The sequence below is a fragment of the Phasianus colchicus genome, chromosome 30 (assembly GCF_987193195.1).
Source record: "Phasianus colchicus chromosome 30, bPhaCol1.hap1.1, whole genome shotgun sequence".
Taxonomy (NCBI): domain Eukaryota; kingdom Metazoa; phylum Chordata; class Aves; order Galliformes; family Phasianidae; genus Phasianus; species Phasianus colchicus.
The window spans coordinates 782,246-802,719 of NC_143465.1; the positions used below are offsets into that span (position 1 = coordinate 782,246).

The window sequence follows — 20,474 nt, forward strand, 5'->3', positions numbered from 1 at the left end:
CCAACTTTTACAATAACAATTTGAGGTGGATAACATCCAAAGTTCCGTTTGGTTTTAATACATATAAAATTAGGCCTCTAACAGTGAACAGGGGGGGCGGGGGGGGTGGGTGACCCTCGAGGGGGGGAGGGGCAGCCATCTGAGTGGGGGGGTCCTCTGTGCTGCAACCCCCCCCCTCCACTCCCCCTAAGAGATCTCCTTAAAAGGAACTGAAAATTAAAGGATCTTGCCCCAAACCCCCCCCCAACCCCCTACAATTTGGGCTCCAGCCGATGCCCTGGGTGAGGGGGGGCCTTGTGGGGGGGGGGGGGGGGGGCAGGGGGAGGTCAAACCAAGTGCAAATCACCGATATGTACAAACTAGACAAGCATCGCTCTGCAAACACCCCTGTGGCTTTTTGGGGGGGGGGAGGGGTTGGGGAAAAAAAAAAAGGAGGGGGTGCAGCCCTGTAGTGGGTGGGGGGGGCACAGAGCAGCTGGAGCCCCCCGGGATGGGGGGGGGAGGGGGGAGGGAGCCCTGAAGAACAGAGGGGGCAGCAGCCTGTATCCCCCCCCCCACACACCCAGTTAAATGGGAATGGTGAAACTGCAGGGATTTGGGGTGGGGGGGCACACTGGGGATTTTAATATAAGAACCCCCCCCCACCTCGCTCCCATCACCATATGGGTGCTGGGGGGCACAGTGTGTCATCCTCTCCCCCCCCCCCCACGTTGTGGCCCCGTCTCCACCCATGGGGCTGCAAGGATGAGGAAGGAAGAAGGTGGAGGGGGGGGGGAGTGGGGGGGTCCTTAACATGTCAATAAAAAGCTCAAAGTGTTGTTAGTAGAGAAATGGGGGCAGTCCAAAGCCCCCCCCCACCGCACCCCGGGGTTTGAGGGGGAAGGGAGGGGGGGGCACACGTTGCAGGGGGGCTCAGGAGGGCATACACTGCACCCGGTCCGGACCCTCCTCCTCATCATCAGAGCTGTCAGAAGAGCTGGGGGACTCATCCGAGTCGGCGTCTGGTGCACCGGGCTCCCGTCGGCGCTGCTGGGAACGGGGGGGGGGGGGAAATAAAGGTGGGAGGGGGGTTGATTTGGGGAAGGGGGGGGAGATAAAGGGGGGCGGGGGCACCTACCCGGTGGTGACGCCTCTGTCGGAGGTGGTGCATGAGGAACCAGAGCATGTGGCTGTCAAACATGTCGGTGTGGTGCAGGCTGTCCTCGTCCCGCTCCATCTTGTTCTTCTTGATCACCTGCAGCCATGGGGGGAGTCAACGGGGGGGTCAGGGCCCTCCCCCCCGGCTCTGGGGTCGGGGTCTTACCCACCTCTTTGAGGCCCTTCAGCTCGGTGGGGGTCACCGCTGTGGGTGCCCAGATCTTGACGTCGTGGTCCAGGCCGCTGGTGGCCAACACGGGGAGGTGGGGGTGAGGCTCCAGGCAGTTCACCTGGGGGGCGGGGGGGGGGGAAACACAAAGAGGGTCGAGGGGGAGTGGAGGTGAATGGAAGGCACCCACGGGCACAGAGTTGAATGGTGGGGGGCGAGGTATGGGCACAGAGATGTGAATGGGGGGGGAGGGGGGGACATCGGTGCAGGCAGATGTGAATTGGTGGGGATGGGTGTAGAAACATGAATGGGGGGGGGAAGGGGGACAACAGAAACATGAATGGGGGGACCCACAGGTGCAGAGATGAATTATGGGGGGGAAGGGGGAGGAAGATGGGCACAGAAAAATGAATGGGTGGGAAGGAACACAGGTGCAGAGATACGAATGGGGGGGGTCATGGGCACAGAGATATGAGTGGGGAGGGGGGACAGGCATGAATGAAAGGAGACGTACACGGATACGAATGAGGGCACACAGACACATATGAATGGGGGGCAGACGAGCACAGAAATACGACCGGTGCCAGAAGGGGGGTGGAAAACAGGCGCAAAAGCATGAATTTGGGGGGGTGGGGGGGCACAGTGACAGCCAGACCCACGGGGGGACCACAATCAGCACCAACAGGTGCCACAACTGTGGCCACAGAGAGACCCTCACCCCAGGCACAGCTGGGTGCCGCACGGGAAGGGACACAGCAGAGGAAGGGGTTGGTGCTGTGGGCAGAGGGGCTCCCTGTGGCCCCACCCCGCCCGGTGCTGCCAGCCCAGCGCATCGCCGTCCCCATCACCACGCAAAGGGTGCACCGAGCCCTGAGTAATGCGCGGGGCGCCGAGGGGAGCGACGGGGGGGGAGGAGGAGGAAAGCAAAGGGAAAAACAGAGCCCGGCAGCACCGCAGCCCGGTGGGGGGCGAGGGGGGGGGGACACGGGCGCGCTGCCGGCCGGGGGTGGCGGTGCCAGCAGCCACCAGGCATTGTTGGCACATTGCCTCGGCCACCCAGACAAAGGGCGGCTGTGCTGCGTGAGTGGCACCGAGCTGCCAGCACTTGGGGAGCCAGCAGCTCCACGGCTGTCACGGCTGTCAGCCCAAGGCAGGGCTGGAAATGATGGGAGGGGGGTTGGAAATGTGGCAGGGGGGCCGTGTCGTCGCTTGGGAGCTGAGCATGGAGCGTGGGAAATGCAGTGTGGGATGGCCCCGTGCAGCTGTGAGCACAGTGGGGTGGGGAGCTTCACCCAGAGCCAGGCCCACCGCTGTCCCCTTCCTTGGGTGGGGGCACCCGGGGGCTCTTCCCTCTGCATTCCCAACCCCAACGAAGTGATGTGGGGCTGCTCTCTGAGCTCACGTCAGCACCCAGGGGCTCCTCCAGCCCAATGCTGGACGTGCAGCATAGACTGCTCAGCTGTCAGCCTTAGGAGGAGCTCGGCGGGATGCTGACACAAACTGGGGGGGAGGTCGGTGGGGACATGAAGGGAGCGAGGATGGAGCAGGCAAACTCACCACGCCGCCCTTATCGCCCTCCATGAACTGCACGATCTGGCAGGAGGACTTCTCCCACAGGAAGATGTGGCCACAGTCGCTGCCGCTCACCACAAATTCGCTTTTTGGGCCGTAAAAATTGACACCTTTCACTGCAAAGGAACAGAAAGGAGCGGGGTGAGGCCCCGCAGAGCCGGGCAGCCCTCCCTGCACCCCTCCACTCCCCTCCCGGCAGCCAGCGAGTTTCCAAGGTTACCGGCGCAGATCTCTTCCGTCCCCAGACACATAATGGCTCATTCTTCATGAGCCCACGACTTTAGGAGTCTTGGAAAGGAGAGATGGGACGTTCAGAGCCTCCCGATGGGCTCACGGGGAGCTGTCACCCCACTGCAAGGATAGAACCCCCCCAAGCCCTAACCTGGCCTCCAGCCTGACCCCACCCCAGCCCCAGCCTGCTCTGCAGCCCCAGCCTGACCCCAAGCCTGAGCCCCCAGCCCCAGCCAGGCCCCCCCAGCCCGACCCCCTTCAGCTCCCAGCCTGACCCCTAGCCTAATTCCCCCCAGCCCCAACCTGACTGCCCCAGCTTCAGCCTGACCTCCCCCAGCCCCAACCTGATCCCCCCAACTTCAGCTTGACCTCCCCCAACCCAATCCCCTAACTTCAGCCTGTCCCCCTCCCAGCCCCAGCCTGAAGCCCCCAGCCAGCGCCCCAACTCCAGCCTGATCCCCCAGCCCCACCCCACGTGCAGAACATCCCCCCCCACTCACCGGTGGCGTTGTTGCGGTGCCCTTTGTATCTCTTGATGTACTCAGCGCCGTCGCTGTGCGAGGAGTTGAAGAGATAGATGTCCTCATCGTTGTAACTGGCCAGCAGCTCTGCAGGGGGATGGCAGAAAAGTGAGGGCTGGGATGGCCTCCCCAAATTCCCCCGAGTGCTGCGGGGGGCCTGGGACTCACCAGAGCCATCGTGGCTGTACACCAGGCAGGTGATGTTTGCTTTGGACTCGCTGTTTACCTAAAGGGAAAGCACAGAGCTCAGCCTGCTCCTCCCCTGCCAGGACCCGGCACACCCACACCAGCCACATGCTCACTGATGTCGAAGACAGAGCACGAGTCTCTGTGCCTTCCCAAGCAAAGCACAGACAGGGGAAAATTTGGGTCAAATTAGGGAAAAAAAAAGAGAGCACTGGGCTGCTGGTTCAGCTGCTGGTCCAGGTGCTTCCTAGGCAGGAAGCACGTGAGGGGCTCGGGCAGCAGGGAGCTCACCAGGTGGTGGGGGCAGAACTTCTTCAGCACGCCGTTGTTCTCATTCTCGTCGATCTTCCGCTGGTCGTAGATCCTGGGGGGAGGAAGGATGTGTGGCTCTCACCCCAAACACAGGCAGTGCTCCGAGGGCCACGAGGGCCAAACGGGGCGGCTCAGCCCCGACCAGGCGATGTCACGTCGGACACCGCAGCCCTCACTGATGCTCTGCAGAGCCATGAGCGGATAGGAGAGGCAGAAACTGCAGCCCAAGCAGCTCAGTGTCACCTCTCATTACGTTGCAGCAGCTGCTCGGCAGTGCATGGCAATGTCAATGGCTGTGAGCACGCAGGCCGCAACTCGGGCTCAGGGGATGTGACTGTCAGCACACCATTCTGCACCCCATGGGAGCTGTTAACCTCTCTGTTCCTCCCTGGCTCCTGGAGGAGGGACGGGGTCGGGATGGGGCACGGGGACGGCCGCCGAAAAAGGCAGCAGATGGAGCAGGGGGAGGAGGAGGGGCTGCTCATTGAGAGCTCTCCCGGAAGGCGCTGCGCTGCTGCTCTGCTCACAGTCTGCTGAGCTCACGTGGGAAGGCTGGCGATGCCGCCGGCACAGAGCAGCGCACCCGGACGCGTCCTCAGGGTGCTGAGTAGCACCTCTGTGCAGCCGCAGATCTGCTGCCAGCTGCACTCTGCACATCCAGGGCTCAGCATCCTCCCTCCCAACAAAGGCAGCGAGCGGATACTTGGCGAAGGATGGTGAAGAGGAATGGGGGGGATGAGCAGCCCTGCTAACTGCACCACCTGCTGTGGTGGAGCTGCTCACATGGAGGCACAACCTTGGTCCAAAGCAGAGAGAGAGACTGTGCCTGAAAACAAAGCCCTGAGTGCCTCTAATGGCAGTGCATCGGGGGGACGATGGCAAGAGGGGAGAGCAGCTCGGATCCCAGCAGCTGCCGATGGGTAGAGGATGGCACACAGTGCAGGAGAGGCAGCCATGGGGAAGGGGACGGAGCAGTCAGTGCTGTGGGGTCGTCCCAGTGCTGCACAGTACATGGGCGCAGGGAAATTTTAATTGCTGCAGCAGGGGAAGGGAGGGGGGCTGGGATTAGGGAGCCCAGCCTCACTGAAACAAAGACCTTCCCTGAGCTCAATCTCAGCTCCAAGGCGCACCAGGCCTGGCCCGGCAGCTGAGGACTGAGAGAAGATGGCTCAGAAGCTCGTTAAGGCTAAGAGAATCACTGCCTCCGGGGGAAGGGAGAGCAGGGCTTGGCAGCAGATCCCAGTGCTAAACCTCCACGGATCCAAATCCCTCTCTATTAATCCTGCTGGTCTTCGTGCTGCTTACAGGAGAGCGGGCTTTGCAGGCATTAAGGACTGCAGTGCTGCTGGGGGGGCACCCACTCACCTCACAAACTGATCTCTGCCTCCCACAGCAAACTGGTAGGTGTTGGCTGGGTTCACGAAGATGGTGTACAGCCCCACCTTCTTCTCCTTTTCCTTTGTCACCACCAGTTTCCTTTAAGAGACAGGGAATAACAGCAACAACAACCAACAAAAAAATCCACCTTGGATTCCAAACAGGGCCCAGATGGGAAACACAGGAGCGGCGTGAGCTCTTACTCACACTCAGACAAAAAACACACGCACACACAAAACCTCCCAACCACCGCAGCTTCCAAACCGAGCTCTGACTGTGAGTCAAACAGCGCAGTGAAATCATCCCCTGGCGTCGGCCTCCAAAAGCATCCGAAGGGTTTCACGGCCCAGCAGAGCCGGGCCGGCAGCAGCGAGAGCGGAATCAGATTAACTCCAAAGCCAAAACCCTCTGCTGTTGTTTCTCCCCACCCGTCTCGCTGTAACGAGGCCCAGATTGAGCGGAATCTGACACACTGCCTCCCTTCCCCTCCCCCTCCCCCCCCCAGGAGCTGGGGAAAATATTTCAGCACACAAACCCAGGCAGCATCCTGGGGAGGGAACAGCAAGCTGCAAAGCTGCTCTTGTCCTGGTTATGAAACAGATGCGTTCGGGGCTGCAGACAAAAGCCCTCATGCACAGAAATAAAAGCGGAGCTCCAGGAGCTGAGCTGTGAAGCTCTGTGCTCTAAGCAGGATCATCTCTGGAATAATGCTGTGCTGTGCTGGAGAAGCGCCCCGAGTCCAAACCCAGACAGCCGCTCTGATTTGGAGGGTTGTCAGAAATGGGCAAACTCTCTGTCCTTCATTATTGGTTTTTGATTAATTGGAATAGCACTCACGTGATGAGTGAGGTGGGGACAGAGCGAGTTGCCAGCACAGAGGGGCTCATGGGGACACACAGCAGCAGCACTGCTGCTCCCTACCTGCGCTCCGCACTGGTGGAGGACAAGGTTTAATTGCGGACTAATTAATGAGGCTTGTAGCCACACTGATACCAAACCCACCTGGGGTCCCAACGCTGCTCCTCCTAAGCAGCAGAATCTCTCTGATCACCTCCCAGTGCCCCTTAGGGAACACAGTGCTGTCACAACCCCAAAATACCATTTGTCCAGCAGGAAAGCGGTGACCCGACACACTGATATGGTGGTTATGGAGCAGAGAACCTCACCCCCCGGCCCAGATCCCACAGATCCCCAGCTGCAGCAGGAGGGGGATACTCACGAGGCAGGCCGGTCTTGTCGCAGATCAATGGTGAAGACGACAGCATCTTCACCTGCTGATAGGAAAGTGCATGGGGAATCCGGTTCTAGGGCCAGCTGTAAGATAAATACTCGGGCATTGGTTCCCTTTTCACCCAACAACGCGCTAAGATCCCTTTCTCCCCATTACCCACCCATAACCCACCCACATCCCTGCACCCTCGATGCCCCACGGCTGCGTGCTGCTCCGCCAGGCAGCACACTGAGGTCCTCCTCAGCCCCCTGTGCCCTCGGCCCACGGAGGTAAGGGCAGTTATGAGGGCTCACCTTGTGAGAAGCTCCCTTGTGCTGTGCCACACGCTTGGTGCTCCTGCAGCACTGCGTGGCCGAGAGCTCAGCCACCCGCACCTGCCCGTCCCGAGCACACATGGCCAGCGTGGAGTCACCGCTGTTGGGGAGGAACTTGGCCTGGAAGAGAGGAAGCAGAGGGTGAGGGCTCATGGCTGAGTCTAAAGAGGAAAGAGGATCTGACCCTCCGTCTCATTTCTAGAGACACAGATACAGCTGGAGGGTTGAGAAACCACCCCAGCTCTTTTCGGAGAACCCGGAGGAGACACGGGAAGGATCACGGTCCCGGCATCCCACGGCGAGGCCGGCTGTCCGGGCCCCCTCTGGCGGCGGCACAGCCGTGGCACAGCTCAGCACCATCGGAATGCTGCTCCTCCCAGACCGGGCTCTGAGCAACAGCAGCAGCACCGGGTGGGGGCTCTGGGCAGAGCAGCAAAGCAGGACGCGCGCCCCCCGACCCAAGTTTGGAGCCGCTCGAGTTCTGGTAGTCGGCACAGCCACCGCATCGTCCCAGCTTTGAGGAAAGCCCCTTCTCCCGCTCCGTGCAGCACCAGGCAGGCAAATCACACCCCTTATCCCATGGGTGGGACACCGTACCCACAGAGACCAGAGCAGGAGCTCCTCACCTGGAAGACGTTGCTCTTGTGGCCGCTCTCAAACTCCAGCACCGGCCGCCTCCGCACCCAGTCCCACACCACCACTTTGAGGTCGTCGCTGCCGCTGGCCAGCCACGTGCCTCTCTGGTTGAAGTGCAGCGTGTTAACGCAGCCCGTGTGGCCCTCCAGGCCGTGCTGCAGGCGGAAGCGCTGCACGAAGAGCCGGGCCCCGCAGGCCTCGTAGACAAAGCGGGGGCTGGAGCCCAGCTCCCTGTCCCGCAGGGCACGGATGGCCTGCCAGCGGGGCCGCGGCAGCGCCGTGGTCTCCGAGGACACCCAGTCCTCCAGCGCCTGCTCGTCGTCCGAGGAGTCTCGGTCGTGGTTGGCACGTTTGCGCTGAGCGCGGCGGTGGGATCGCTGCTCCTCCTCTTCCTCCTCTTCCTCCTCCTCCTCCGAGTGCGAGCAGTCGAGGGTGCGTGACTCCTCGTTGATGGAGTAGTGGCCCGTGTCGTCCATGCTGTCAGAGTCCTTCTCCTCCCCTGAGCTCTCGGTGTCGGTGTCACGGCTCTCTGTGCTGGTGCGGTTGGGCCCCACGTCGTCTCCAGTGAGGCTCAGGCTGAGGTCGGATGCCTCCACCTCGATGCCGGAAGAAATTTCTCTGCCCTCCTCGGCTGACATCTCCTCTGGGCTGCTGGACAGGCTGCCTGCACCACACAGACATTGCTGTGAGCTCCCAGCGGGACACGGCGCTCCGAGACCTCCCGGCCCACCTGCTCTTTCCACGCCATCCATCCCCTGCATGATGGCAGAGGAGCAAAGCACGTGTCCCTCTGACAAAGAGCTGAGGCGGTGGGAGCGAACCCTGGCTTCTCCAGCCTCTGCTCTGCCCCCAGTGCCAGCCTGCAGCACTGGACCCCATCCAGGCTCGGTCCCTCTTTCTGTCTCCCCCAACTCCATCTCCCCCCCAGTGCTCCCCAAGTTGATCTCCTGGGGCTGAGCTTCCCCTGCCTTCACCATTCGCGATGTCCGTCTTTCCGTCCATGCTGCTCCCCTTATCCGACATCTCCTTTCCCGCTGTGTGCTTCCCCTGAAGGCAAGAGAGGGAGAGAACAGGAGCTGGAGCGGCCCCGCCGTGGGGACCACGCTGTCCTAAAAGACAAAGGAACACAGTGAGTGCCCTCAGCACACCCCATGGCTCCACCACCCCAAATCCCCTGTGAAGCCCACCTGCTCTCCTCCAGCGATGGACTCTGACCCTGCACACCCCCCAGGATAGCCCAGTGCCCCGTGCTGCTCCCCCAACACCTGGAGCACGAGGAGTGCTGGGCCCCCCCTCCATCTCAGCACCTGCAGCCCACAAGCTGCTCCAGGGGAATTTTTAAGGTTTTGAAGCCCCTCCCCACACACAACATTCTCCCCTCCCTCCCTAAGGTCCACCAAGGGGCCACCAGGGCCACCCGTTGAGAAAAAGAACCCATTTCTGCACAAGATGAAGCAGACACCACATCAAAAAGCAATGCTTCCCCACGAATGGGCACAGCACATCCCAACCCCACACCGAGTGCAGCCCAAAGCCAAAGCCTGGCCCAGACCCGGGGAAACACAGTGGGGAAACACAAGCAGAGCAGGTATAAGAAGGGAGAAAAACAAAAACATTTCAGGGATGTTTTGCTCACTCATTGCTCCCCTCCTGTTTTTAGGCCGAGCGCCTTCAGGCTCTCTCAGCTCCCCGTTTACAGAGAGGGCAAAGCCAAAGCTGGGCCATCATTAACTCTGATTACAAACAGCACTGAGATTAATCAGGAATTAACACCAGCCCCGGGCAGCAGCACAGACAAAGGCCAAATGCTCCAAGCCAACCACGCTCACTGTGGGGGTCCGGGGGAGGGCAGGCTCACCCTGAGCGCATCTGCTGGCACCAGGTCACAGCCCTGCCCCGAGGACCCCAACCCACAGCTCAGCCCTCTGGCCACAAGCGCTGCCTCTTCCAGAAAAAGCCCTGCGTGGCTCCATCAGATCAGGGATCCCACAGCTGCACACCCGCAGCTGGCAGAGCCTCAGTGCCCACAGAGGGAGTAGCGTTTGCACTTTGCTCCTCAGGAGGGGTCTTCCTCTGCCAAATCACCCTCTCTGATCTGTCATTCACAAAGGTGAGCAGCAATGAACTCGCATCCCAGAGGAAAGGAATCCAGAGTAATGAGACCGACTTCATGTCTCACCCACCCACACGAGGGGACAGAGCCTCACTTGGAAGGAAAGTGAGCTGACCACTGAGCTCCTGGTGGTGAGCAGCATGCTTGAGGACACTGCAGGAGGAGGAGCACAGCCACAGCTCTGCCATCTTCTTCATGTGGGGCTGTGAGAGTTATCACCCAGAGGCAGGTGCTCTGCATCGCTGGAGGAGCGCATCCCCACAGTCCCATGCCAGCTCTGCTTGCCATGAGACGCAATGCCAGCAGCTCCTTGGCACATGCAGACATTGCTGTGGGCTGGAAGGAGCCCCGACCCCATGGCATCATCGCAGGGAGATGAAAAGAAACCCTTGGGAAGCCCCCAAAGAGCTGGGGCTGCAGCTCACGGTGGTAACAGGGGTGGAAAGGAACGCAGCGTGTGGCCATGAGCTCTGTGGGAACAGCTCAGTGTGCTGCGTGCAGTGCGGAGCTGAGGCTGTTACCTGCCAGAGGCGCAGGGCTGCCAGGATGGCTACACCAGAACCGCGGCACCAAAGGTATTGCTTCCACCTCCCCAAGCGTGCAGCAATGCTTCAGGTGATCAACAGGACGCTGCTCGGCCCTGCTGGAGGTCACTCAGCCCCACAGCACGCCCCAAGCTGCCAAACGGGGCGCTCACTCCGATCCGGGCTGAGGGATGGGTGCCCATCAGCAGCCCCACACCAGCACCCCGTCCCACAGCCCAGCTCCCCTCCCAGGCACCGACATCTGGGTTCTGCGCTGCCCAAACGCTGCATCTGGACAGGATCAGCACTGAACGCCTCACATGCTCACAGCACCCCTGCGAGGGCCCTATAAATATCCCTCCACATGCCACAGCCGCCTGGGTGCCTCGGCACCGAGCCGCCACCGCCTCCTGAGCTCATCCCCAGCGACAACAACGGACTCTCTGGGTGCGTTCCCTCCACACTGAGCTCACACACAGCCACCCATCCGCTCCAGCAGCTCGCACTGCTGCTGGCACAAATCAGCAACGGGCCACAGCAGCACCGAGCGGGCTGCGCTGGGCCGCAATCGGAGCGTTCACAGCCGCTCCATCCCCGAACAATTCCTCCCCGTGATATTTACACAGCTCTATAAACACCACACAGCCACACCGGGCAGCCCGGCTGTGTTTGGGATATACAAATAAGGAGCAACCAGACAAAAAAAAAAAAAAAAAAAAAGAGAAAACAACCACAACCGAGAGCCCCTCGACCCCATTTCCAACCCACCCCCCCACCCTGAGCCGCAGCCTCGTGGCGTTGGCGCTGCCGGTGCTCCTGCACACGTGTTGTGCCGGGTTCCTTTCAGCCTCTTCTATTTAAGGAAAGTTCTCTCATCGGGGCCGGACGGCGGCAGCCCGCAGTGTGGGGCGGCTCTGGGGCCAGCAGGTAGCTCAGTCCCCACAGAAAGCCCCACCGACCCACAGCACCCACCCCAAATCCCTTCCGTGGGGTGGGGGGAGCCTCCGGTTGGCCAACGCTTGGGAAACCCCCCCCTCATGCTGAGAGATCTGGAGAGGTTTGGATAATTACAAAGCTCCCAGTCCCCGCTGGTGACTCTAATTAAGCAGCTTCCCACTCGCAGTTAAAGGGAGATCCACAATTCCCATGTCTCCCCCCAGATCAGAGCATTGTGAGCCCACAAGCACACTGACCCACAGCACCTCTATGGGGACGCAGCGTCTGCTCGTGGGGCTGTCCCACAGCAATACCCTACACCCAGGGCCCCGCCATCCTACAGACCCCCTCGTGTCCCTCCTAGCAATACCCCAGACCCAGGGTCCTACTGCCCCACAGACCCCCCTGTGCCCCCATATTTGCAGTCCCAGAGCAATATCCCATAGTTAGTGCCCTGCTGCCCCACAGGCCCCTTCTGTCCCCCTATTTGCTCTCCCACAGCAAAACCCCACAGCCAGTGCCCCACTATTTGCTGGGCGGGGAGGGGGGGTGGCTGAGCAAGGGAAATACGGGACAGTACAACTGTGTTCCTAATTAACTGCAGTTAATGAGCCCCTCAGCACCCTGCATCTCCCCTTTCCCATCTGGAGACCATGAGGACAGGGGCTCCACCTCACTAAGAGGAACTGGGGCCAGGGGAGGTGGGCCAACCCCAAAAACAGGGAAACCCCCACATATGAGGAGCCAGGAGCTCCCTGCCATGAGCTGACACCAGGAATCCGGTGTCACAACAGAGATCAGCACCAACACAGCCCCAAAAATCAATGCAAGGGAAGGAAGGACAGATGGACAGACGGACTCAAGGAGTACAACTTGCCCATTGCAAACAGCCCCTCCAGTAAGCTCCCATCTCCCAGTTTGGAGCCTTTACTGGGAGGCACTGCCCCACTCACCTGCAAGCAGCGGCAGAGCTCTGCTGGCAGAGGAAAGGTGAAGGCCTGGCAGGGTCGGGAACCAGGGACAGCCGTCCCAGCACCACAGCGCCACAGGGACAACAGTGACAATCCTGGAAAGGAGGGGGTGACAAAGCCACACAGCAGATAAAGGTTGGACACAGGGGTAGGGGGGAGCCCCAGTAGCCCCTCGATGGAATGATGGCGTTCTGGGGGTGGAAGGGACACCCACTGTCACCCCCCCCCAAGGGCTGAGGACCTTTGGGTTTACAGAAATAGGATCTGGGTGCAACAGAGAAAATAGCCCCACACAAAGGGTCCTGTCTTGGCGACGCAAGGACCCCTGTAATATTTCCCATAAAGGAGAAAGGACACCCTCTCTCCCCTTCCCCAGACCCCTGGAGTTCTCAAATAGGGTTGGAGGATCCCCATGGAACAGCACAGATGCCCTCAGCTTCCCCCAAAACAGGCACTGACACTCAATGGGTAGCAGGGACCTCACTCTCCCTCCCAAAACTCTCAAAAGGCACTATGTCCCACGGGGGGGGGGCACAGAGGAATCTGGGGGGAGCAGGGATTCCTTTCTGTTCCCACCAAAAGCACTCTGACCCCCTCCCCAGGAAAAGCAGGGACACTTCCTACAGAGGGGGTGACCCCTTAGGAGGAGCAAGGTGCCCATCCTCCTCCCCAGCGCTTCCCCAGAAGGTGCAGGGCACCCCTGGGCAGGGTAGCAAGGAGTCCCTGCATAGAGCACCCCAGAGGCATCATGTACCCACATGGAGAAGCAAGGATCCCCATTTTGTGCCCCCCCACCAAAGGCACAGCAACTCCCGAGGGACATGGCGATGACCATGGACCCCAACCTGAAAGGGACAACGTTCCCACAGGGGTAGCAGGGACCCTTCCCAAAGAGAAAGCACACCCGGGGAGTGGGGGGGAAGGCAGGCAGCAGGGGGGACTGCCTCCTCCGTACCCCTCTCAAGGCACAGTGAGTCCCTGGGAAGAGCAGGGACTCCCCCCAAACGGGGAACAGCCCCATGGGGAGCGACAGGGACCCCTTCTGCACCCACCCCAGAAGAGCAGTGACCCCCGAGGGGCACCACGTACCCCCTCACCCCAACCAAAGAAGGGGGAAACCCCCAGGGAACAGCACGGATTCCCCTCTCAAAAGGGCAACGGCCCCGCGGGGGGAACAGGAATCCCATTTGTGCCCCCCAAAAAGAGCAATATCCTCCGAGAGACACCGGGGACCCCCCCCGAATAACAGGGACCCCCCCGAGAAGAGCAGGGATCCCCTTCATAAGGGTAACGGCCACACGCAGAGCACAGGGACTCCTTCTGCACCCCCCCAAATTGGCAGCGACCCCAGAGGGGCCCCCCAGGGTCAGACGGTCCCCTCCCCAAGACGCGGCTACCGCACAGCGCCCCCGGACCCGCAGCGGGGGCCCGCAGGAGCCCCGGGGCTCACTAGGCCTCAGGCGGGGGGGGGGGGAGGGGGGAGCAGGCCGCAAACCTGGGCCCAACCGCTACCGGAAGGGATAAGAGGGGAAAGAACGACCCCTCCCCGCTCGGCGGTCCCGCACAGACCCTTTTGCTGCCGTTCCCGGCCAACGCTCAGGCGCGAGCCCCGCGTTCCCCAACCGCTCCCCCTCCGCCGGCCCCGAGCCCAATCGTCGCCATCTCAGTGCGCCGCCTCCGGATTGCTTTACGGCAGCGCGGCGTCCTTTACGGCAGCGCGGCTCCTTCTACGGCACCGGCCGCTGCGCGACACCGCGGTACCACCCGCTCCCCTCCCCGCCGTCTCCATGGCGACGGAGGCCGCGCCCCCTCCCGCTGTGTTGCGGTCGGGTCGAAGGTCGCCCGCGCGTGGCGCTGTTCTCACGTGACCGCCTGCTTCTTCCCCCCCCCCCCATCAAGTTACTGTAGGGTCGCCCGCTGTTACCGCACGGTGCCCCGCTGTGTTTTCATAGGGCCGCCCCGTGTGTCCCCCCTCCTTACTGTGAGGTGTTGTAGGGTCGTGTCCACGGTCCCGTTCCTCTGCTGTGTCACTGGAGGGTCATATTCCTCACCTGTTATTGCAGGGTCACCCCATGTTATTGTAGGGTCACATCCACCACCTGTGTTACCATAGGGCTGTCCCATGAGTCTCCTTATGTCATTGTAGGGTCACTCCTGGCCCTCCTTGTGTTGCTGTAGGGTCACTCCATGGCTTCCCCCATTATCATCTGACCATCCCATGTCATTGTAGGGTCACCCGGTGTCATTGTAGGGTCACAATTCCCCACCTGCGTTATTGAAGGGTCACCCCACGACCCTCATTGTGTAATTGTAGGGTCCTGTCCTCCCTTATGCTATTGTAGGGTCACCCCTGGCGCTCCTTGTGTTATTGTAGGGTCACCCATGGCCTCCCCCATTATCACAGGATCATCCCTTATGTTACTGTAGGGTCACATCCCCACCTGTGTTATCACAGGGCCGCCCCATGGGTCTCCTTATGTCATTGTAGGGTCACCCCATGACCTCCCCCATTATCATAAGACCATCCCATGTTATTGTATGATCACCCTGTGCCATCATAGGGTCACTTGTCCCCCCTACCATGTTACTGTAGGGTCACCCCATGTTATTATGGAATCCCCATCCCTTATGTTACTGTAGGGTCACATTCCCCACCTGCATTATTGCAGGGTCACCCCCTGGCCCTCACTGGGTAACGGTAGGGTCACCCATGATCCTCATTGTGTTACTGTAGGGTCATGTCCTCCATAACATTATTGTAAGGTCACCCCACGACCCTTGTTGTGTTATTGTAGGATCACGTTCTCCCCTTATGTTTCTGTAGGGTCACCCCCAGCCCTCCTTGTGTTATTGCAGGGTCACCCCATGGCCTCCCCCACTATCATAAGACCATCCCATGTTACTGTATGATCACCCCGTGTCATTGTAGGGTCACGTGTCCCCCCCACCATGTTGTTGTAGGGTCACCCCATGACCCTCATTGTACTATTGTAGGGTCACATCCCCCACCTGCATCACTGTAGGATCACCCCACGACCCTCACCGTGTTACTGTAGGGTCATGTCCTCCCGTATGTTATTGTAGGGTCACCCCACAACCCATGCTGTGTTATTGTAGGATCACGTCCCCCTTATGTCACTGTAGGGCCACCCCACGCTATTGCAGGTCACGCTGCGTTACTGCAGGGTCCATGAGCTCTGCCATGCGGCGGCGCCGCGGTTGCCATCACCTTTATTGGGGCCGTGGCGGCCGCTCACCGCCTGCGGGTTGTCCCCATGCGTGGGGACAGCGCTGTGGGGTTGGGGACAGGAACGTCCCCCCCAGCCCGGCACCCGACTCCTCCTGCCCTCAAAGCGACGTCCCATCGCCACGGGGACATCGGGGACATCGGGGACACCGCACCCAGCACCGCACCCAGCACTGCTCTGCGGCCCACGCAGCCACACGCCCGTCATTCGTCCTCATCATCCTTGTCGGGCGTTAATGACCCTAATTAATGAGCTGGGGGCTGGCCTCAACGCTCAGCAGCGGGGAGGGGACATCGCTGTCACATCACGCGGCACTGCTCGCCAGTGGCCTCGGGCAGAGTCAGCCCCTCCAGGTCCAGGTTGAAGCCAGGGGGCTGCAGGCGACAGCAGGGATGGAAGAGAATGGGGACAGCTCAGCACCCCAAGAGGTGGGACGTCCCCAAGGGGCATCGTCCCCATAGGGTGCCCAGACCTTCACGGAAAGGGAGGGGACAGCTGGGGACAACTGGAGTTGGATGGAGATGGAGACAATGAGGGACAGTTGGGGACAACTGGGGGCAATTACTGTGGACAGCTGGAGACAGAGGAGGGCAATTAGGAACGGCTGAGGACAATGAATGCAAACTGGGGACAATTAGAGACATTTGGGGGACACCTGGGGACTGCTGGGGACAGTCAGGGACTGCAAGGGACAACTGGAGACAGCTGGGAACTGCTGGGGACAGTTGGGGACAACTGGGAATGGTTGGTTGAGGGACAATCAGGAACTCGTGGAAATGGGTTGGGGACAACTGGGGGGCAGCGGGGGACAGCTGGAGACAGCTAGGGACAGCTGGGATGGCTGAGAGTTGGGGACACCTGGGACAATTGGGGACACCTGGGGACAACCAGGGAGGGTTGAGAGCTGGGGACAGTTGAGGACGACGTAGAAAGGACCTCTGGGGACAGCTGGGGACGCTCTGGGACACTCACCGCCTCGCCAGCCAGCTCCTTGGGCGGGTGCCCCAGCTCCTGCAGCTGGAGGAGAGCAGCGCTCCATCAGCACCCGCTGCCAGCCCCCGCACCCCCCGTCCCCCCCACTGTGCCCCCAGGTCCCCACCTGCTGCATCAGCTCCAGCACGGCCTCGAAGCGCGCCCGCCTGTCCCCCTCGCTGTCCTCGGGTCGCTCAGCCTCCAGCTGCTGGCAGATGCGGCCCATGACGCCGTGCTGTGCCCGGTACCGCTCGTACTGCTCCTCCGGCAGCGCCGCCCGGTGCCGCTGCAGCCACTCGGGGTACTGTGACAGTGACAAGTAGGTGCCCCTGCTGTCCCCAGTCCTCCCATCTGTCCCCATCCCCGTCGCCAGGACCCTCACCCTCCAGCTCCCACCGGCAGCACCCCACGATGCGCCCCAGCACTGCCTGCTGCAGCCGCTCGGGGTGCTGTGACAGTGACAAGCAATATTGTGTCCCTGCTGCCCCCAGCCCTCCTGCCTGTCCCCATGTCCCTCCCCCAACAGATGAGCCCCATAACACTGTGCTGCTCCTCCAATAGTGCCACAGCAGCACTGCTTGAAGTACTGTGACAGTGACAACAAATAGGTGCCCTGCTGTCCCCACTGTCCCCAGTCCTCCCATCTGTCCCCATCCCCATGACCCTCACCCTCCAGCTCCCACCAGCAGCACCCCACGATGCGCCCAGCATTGCCTGGTGCCGCTGCAGCCGCTCGGGGTGCTGCGACAGTGACAAGGAGCAGCCTGTCCCCGCTGTCCCTCACCTTGTCGGTGATCTCCTTGAGCGATGGGTAGAGCACATCACGGCTCAGCAGGTGCTGCAGCACGCTCTGCACCACGGGCAGCATGCCGCCCTCCCCGCTGCCCTCCTCCAGCCCCAGCCCTTCCATGGCCTTCGCCAGATCCTCCTCTGACGCTGCCGAGCCCTGCGGGTGACAGTGGGGACATTGGGGGGGACTCACATCTCTGTGTTGGTGTCCCTGAGCCTTGCAGGGACGTGGGGACGTCGGTGACACCAGGGATCGGGGGACAGCCCTCCGTATCCCCAAGTCCTGTGGGGATGTGGTGACATCAGTGACACCAAGGGTTGGTGACATCGGTGACGTCAGGGCTGGGGAGAGCTCTCTGTCCATGTCCCCAGGCCCTGTGGGGATACGGTGACATCAGTGACACCAGGGACCAGGTGTCACCCTGAGTTGGGGACATCCTTCATTCCACGTCACCAGGCCATGCAGGGACATGGTGACTGACACTGGTGACAGCAGGGGTTGGTGACACCCCTCCATCCATTCCCTGGGTCCTGCAGGGACACGGTGATATTGGTGAGACCACGGGTTGGTGACATTGGTGACACCAGAGATCAGGGTTGGGGACACCCCTCATTCCACGTCACTGAACCATGTGGGGACGCAGTGACATTGGTGACACCAGGGGTTGGCAACATCAGGAACTGGGGTTGGGGACAGCCTACTATCCGCGTCCCCAGGCCCTGTGGGGACGTTGTGACACTACTGAGACCATGGCTTGGTGACACGGTGACACCAGGGCTGGGGACCCCCGTCCCCGTGCCCACCTGCAGGTCGGTGGCGTTCCGGGCCAGGCCGCTCAGCGTCTCCTTCAGGCACGAGGTGAACTCCTGCTGGGATGCAGCGTCACCGCCTGCGGGTGGGACGGGGTGGGCAGGGGCTGTGGGACCCCCACCTTCCTCCTCCTTCCATCCCATAACCCCTGAGGGACTGCAGGACTCCCACCCGCTCTGCTCCTCCCATCCCATAACACCCCCAGTGGCTGTGGGTCCCCCAACCGTCTCATCCCATCCCATAACTCCCCCAAAGGGCTGCGGGACCCCAATCTCCCCTCCTCCCACCCCATAACCCCTATTCCCAACGAGGCCCAGGTCCCATTGTCCCCATTACGGACGGCCTTATGGGGGTGGCCCAGCCCCCATGACAGAGTGTCCCAACCCCACAGGGAGTCCAGGCCAATGGGGGCAGACTCCCCAGCCCTATATGGGGATTGACAACCTCAAGAGAGACCCCATGGAGAAGTCCTGGTCCTACATGGGGGTCCCAGCCCCATGGAGGGTGGGGGGGGAGGGGGCAGCCCTATAGAAAATTCCCAAGCCCCATAGGGAGTTTTAGCCTAATATAACAGCTCCCAGTCCCAGCTCTCTATGGGGACTCCCAGCCCTATGGTGGGGGGAGGGGGTACCAACCCCATGGAGTGATCTCAACTAACTGGAGGGGGGGTCCTGGAGCTAGAGGGGGGAGGTTCCCAGCCCCATGGGGGAGAGAGGGGGAGGGAGCTCCAGCACTATACAGGGGTTCCTCAGCCCCACATGGGTGTCCCAGTTCTCTATGGGGGTTCCTAGCCCCATGGTGGGGGGTGGGGGGGGGTACCAACCCCATGGAGTGATCTCAACTAACTGGAGGGGGGGTCCTGGTGCTAGTGGGGGGAGGTTCCCAGCCCCACTGGGGAAGGGGGGTGAGGGGGAGGGAGGGGGAGGGGAGCAGCCCTATAGAGAGTTCCAGCCCTACACAGGGGTGTCCCAGCCCTCTATGGGGGTTCCCACCCCCACTGGGGAGGGACAGCCCTATAGGGAGTTCCTAAGCCCTGTTCAGAATTCCATTCCTACACAGAGGATCACTCGGGTGTCCCAGCTCTCTGTGCGGGTTCCCGGCCCCATAGAAAGATTCCCCCACCGCAGAGGGATCCCGGCCCCCCTCCCTCCCCAAACCTCACCGGCCCCCCCACGGACCCACTCTCCCCGCCGCCTCTGACAGCTTCTGGAACTGCTCCACCAGGTGCGGTTCCTCCTCCGCCAGCTCCTTCATGGCGCGCTCGAACTCAGCGGACGCCTGCGAGGCCAATTCCCCATCAAACAGCTCCTGGAAGAAGCGCTCCTGCGAGGCGAACAGCGACTCCTGGGGGGGGGACACAGAGCGGGGGGGTCAGAGCTGTGGGGAAGGGTCTGCCCAGCCCCCCACCCCTCAGCCTGGATGTGGAGTAAAGGTGCACCTGCGCTGCGGCGCCGGGGGGTTTCTCAGTGGCATTGGGGTCTCCGGGAACGTGGGGCGGTGGGGGGGGGGCGGGGGGGCTGGGCCGGGCCTTCTCGAAGTCATCGAGGGCACCTGGTGTGGGGGAGGGGGAGGCACAGTGAGGGGGTGACTCCCGGCCCCGCAGAGCCCCCCCAGCCCCACTGTGCCCCATAACTCTGCCAGACCCCGCCGCAGCCCTGTACCCCCCTCAGAAGCAGCACATCCACTGCACCCCAAGACCCCCCCAGCCCACAGCCCCCCCGCACCCCTCAGACTTCCCCCAGTGTCCCACAGCCCCCCCCAGTGCCGCAAAACCCCCCCAGACCCCCAACCCCCAATTTGCCCCATACCCCTAGCACTCCCCATGCCCCCCTCAGTCCCACAGCAGCCCCCAAACTGCTTTGAACCCCAATCACCCCCACCCTCAGCACCCCATAGCCCCCCCAGGCCCCACTGCTCTTCTAAAATCCTCTAAACTGCCCCAAATCCCACAGAACCCCACAGCCTCGTAGAACCTACGGCCATCCCCCAGAGCCCCATAGCCCCCCACAGCCCCCCCAGACCCTCAGTGCCCACAGCCCTCTGCAGACCCCCATACCCCCAAGAACCCCCATCCCCCCCGCACCCCCAGGACTCCCAGTGCCCCCCCGCCCCCCCAATACCCCCCAGTACCCCCAGGCCCAATAGAGTCCCACAGCCCCCCCATATCCTCAGTATCCCCGACCCCACAGCCCCCCCCCATAACCCCGGTAGCCCCCAGACCCCACGGAGCCCCCGAGCCCCGCTCACTCTCCAGCAGCTCCTCCAGCTCCGGGTCCGAACCCGGCCCCGGCTCCGCCGCCATGTTCGCGCCGCGCCACCTCCGGAGGGATGGGGGGCGTGGCCTCGTAACCCCGCCCACTTCGCGCGACCACCCCCTCCGCCAAGCCCCGCCCACCGCGCGGCCGTGCAGCTCCATCCCCTGCG

General features: G+C 61.8%; 2 protein-coding genes across 11 annotated transcripts; both read right to left on the reverse strand.

The window, feature by feature from the left end:
• Positions 1 to 499: 499 nt before the first annotated feature.
• Positions 500 to 14,070, reverse strand: DCAF8 (DDB1 and CUL4 associated factor 8). 9 transcript variants are annotated; one of them, XM_090127375.1, is made up of 14 exons: positions 13,800 to 14,070; positions 12,213 to 12,325; positions 8,655 to 8,795; positions 7,677 to 8,350; positions 7,030 to 7,170; positions 6,725 to 6,819; positions 5,494 to 5,604; positions 4,108 to 4,180; positions 3,799 to 3,856; positions 3,610 to 3,717; positions 2,864 to 2,994; positions 1,308 to 1,427; positions 1,118 to 1,234; positions 500 to 1,029 (listed from the first exon to the last, which is right to left on the reverse strand). In XM_090127375.1, the coding sequence occupies exons 3-14, from the start codon at positions 8,707 to 8,709 to the stop codon at positions 913 to 915; spliced, it is 1,800 nt and encodes a 599-aa protein (XP_089983501.1). In that variant the 5' UTR covers positions 8,710 to 8,795; positions 12,213 to 12,325; positions 13,800 to 14,070; the 3' UTR covers positions 500 to 912. The 9 variants fall into 9 exon arrangements, with proteins under 9 accessions (XP_089983501.1, XP_089983504.1, XP_089983499.1 ...); XM_090127378.1 differs by having other exon boundaries at positions 8,661 to 8,733; positions 13,800 to 14,068; XM_090127373.1 differs by having other exon boundaries at positions 8,655 to 8,733; positions 13,800 to 14,068.
• Positions 14,071 to 15,417: 1,347 nt separating this feature from the next.
• PEX19 (peroxisomal biogenesis factor 19) lies at positions 15,418 to 20,367 on the reverse strand. Of its 2 annotated transcripts, none has more exons than XM_090127382.1 (8): positions 20,298 to 20,367; positions 19,489 to 19,601; positions 19,229 to 19,391; positions 18,044 to 18,129; positions 17,235 to 17,396; positions 16,578 to 16,754; positions 16,451 to 16,495; positions 15,418 to 15,852 (listed from the first exon to the last, which is right to left on the reverse strand). In XM_090127382.1, exons 1-8 carry the CDS (start codon positions 20,350 to 20,352, stop codon positions 15,778 to 15,780), a joined length of 876 nt encoding a protein of 291 aa, XP_089983508.1. In that variant the 5' UTR covers positions 20,353 to 20,367; the 3' UTR covers positions 15,418 to 15,777. The 2 variants fall into 2 exon arrangements, with proteins under 2 accessions (XP_089983508.1, XP_031464576.2); XM_031608716.2 differs by having other exon boundaries at positions 19,229 to 19,394.
• Positions 20,368 to 20,474: the final 107 nt, after the last annotated feature.

Coding starts and splice junctions, on each gene's coding strand:
- PEX19 (XM_031608716.2), bottom strand. CDS start 20,352: ATGGCGGCGGAGCCGGGGCCGGGTTCGGACCCGGAGCTGGAGGAGCTG. Junction 19,602..20,297: donor GCTGGAGGAGCTGCTGGAGA/GTGAGCGGGGCT, acceptor CCCCCACACCAG/GTGCCCTCGATGACTTCGAG. Junction 16,755..17,234: donor TCAAGGAGATCACCGACAAG/GTGAGGGACAGC, acceptor TCACTGTCACAG/TACCCCGAGTGGCTGCAGCG.
- DCAF8 (XM_090127376.1), bottom strand. CDS start 8,709: ATGTCGGATAAGGGGAGCAGCATGGACGGAAAGACGGACATCGCGAAT. Junction 6,820..7,029: donor ACAAGGGAGCTTCTCACAAG/GTGAGCCCTCAT, acceptor TTTATCTTACAG/CTGGCCCTAGAACCGGATTC. Junction 1,235..1,307: donor AGCTGAAGGGCCTCAAAGAG/GTGGGTAAGACC, acceptor CCATGGCTGCAG/GTGATCAAGAAGAACAAGAT.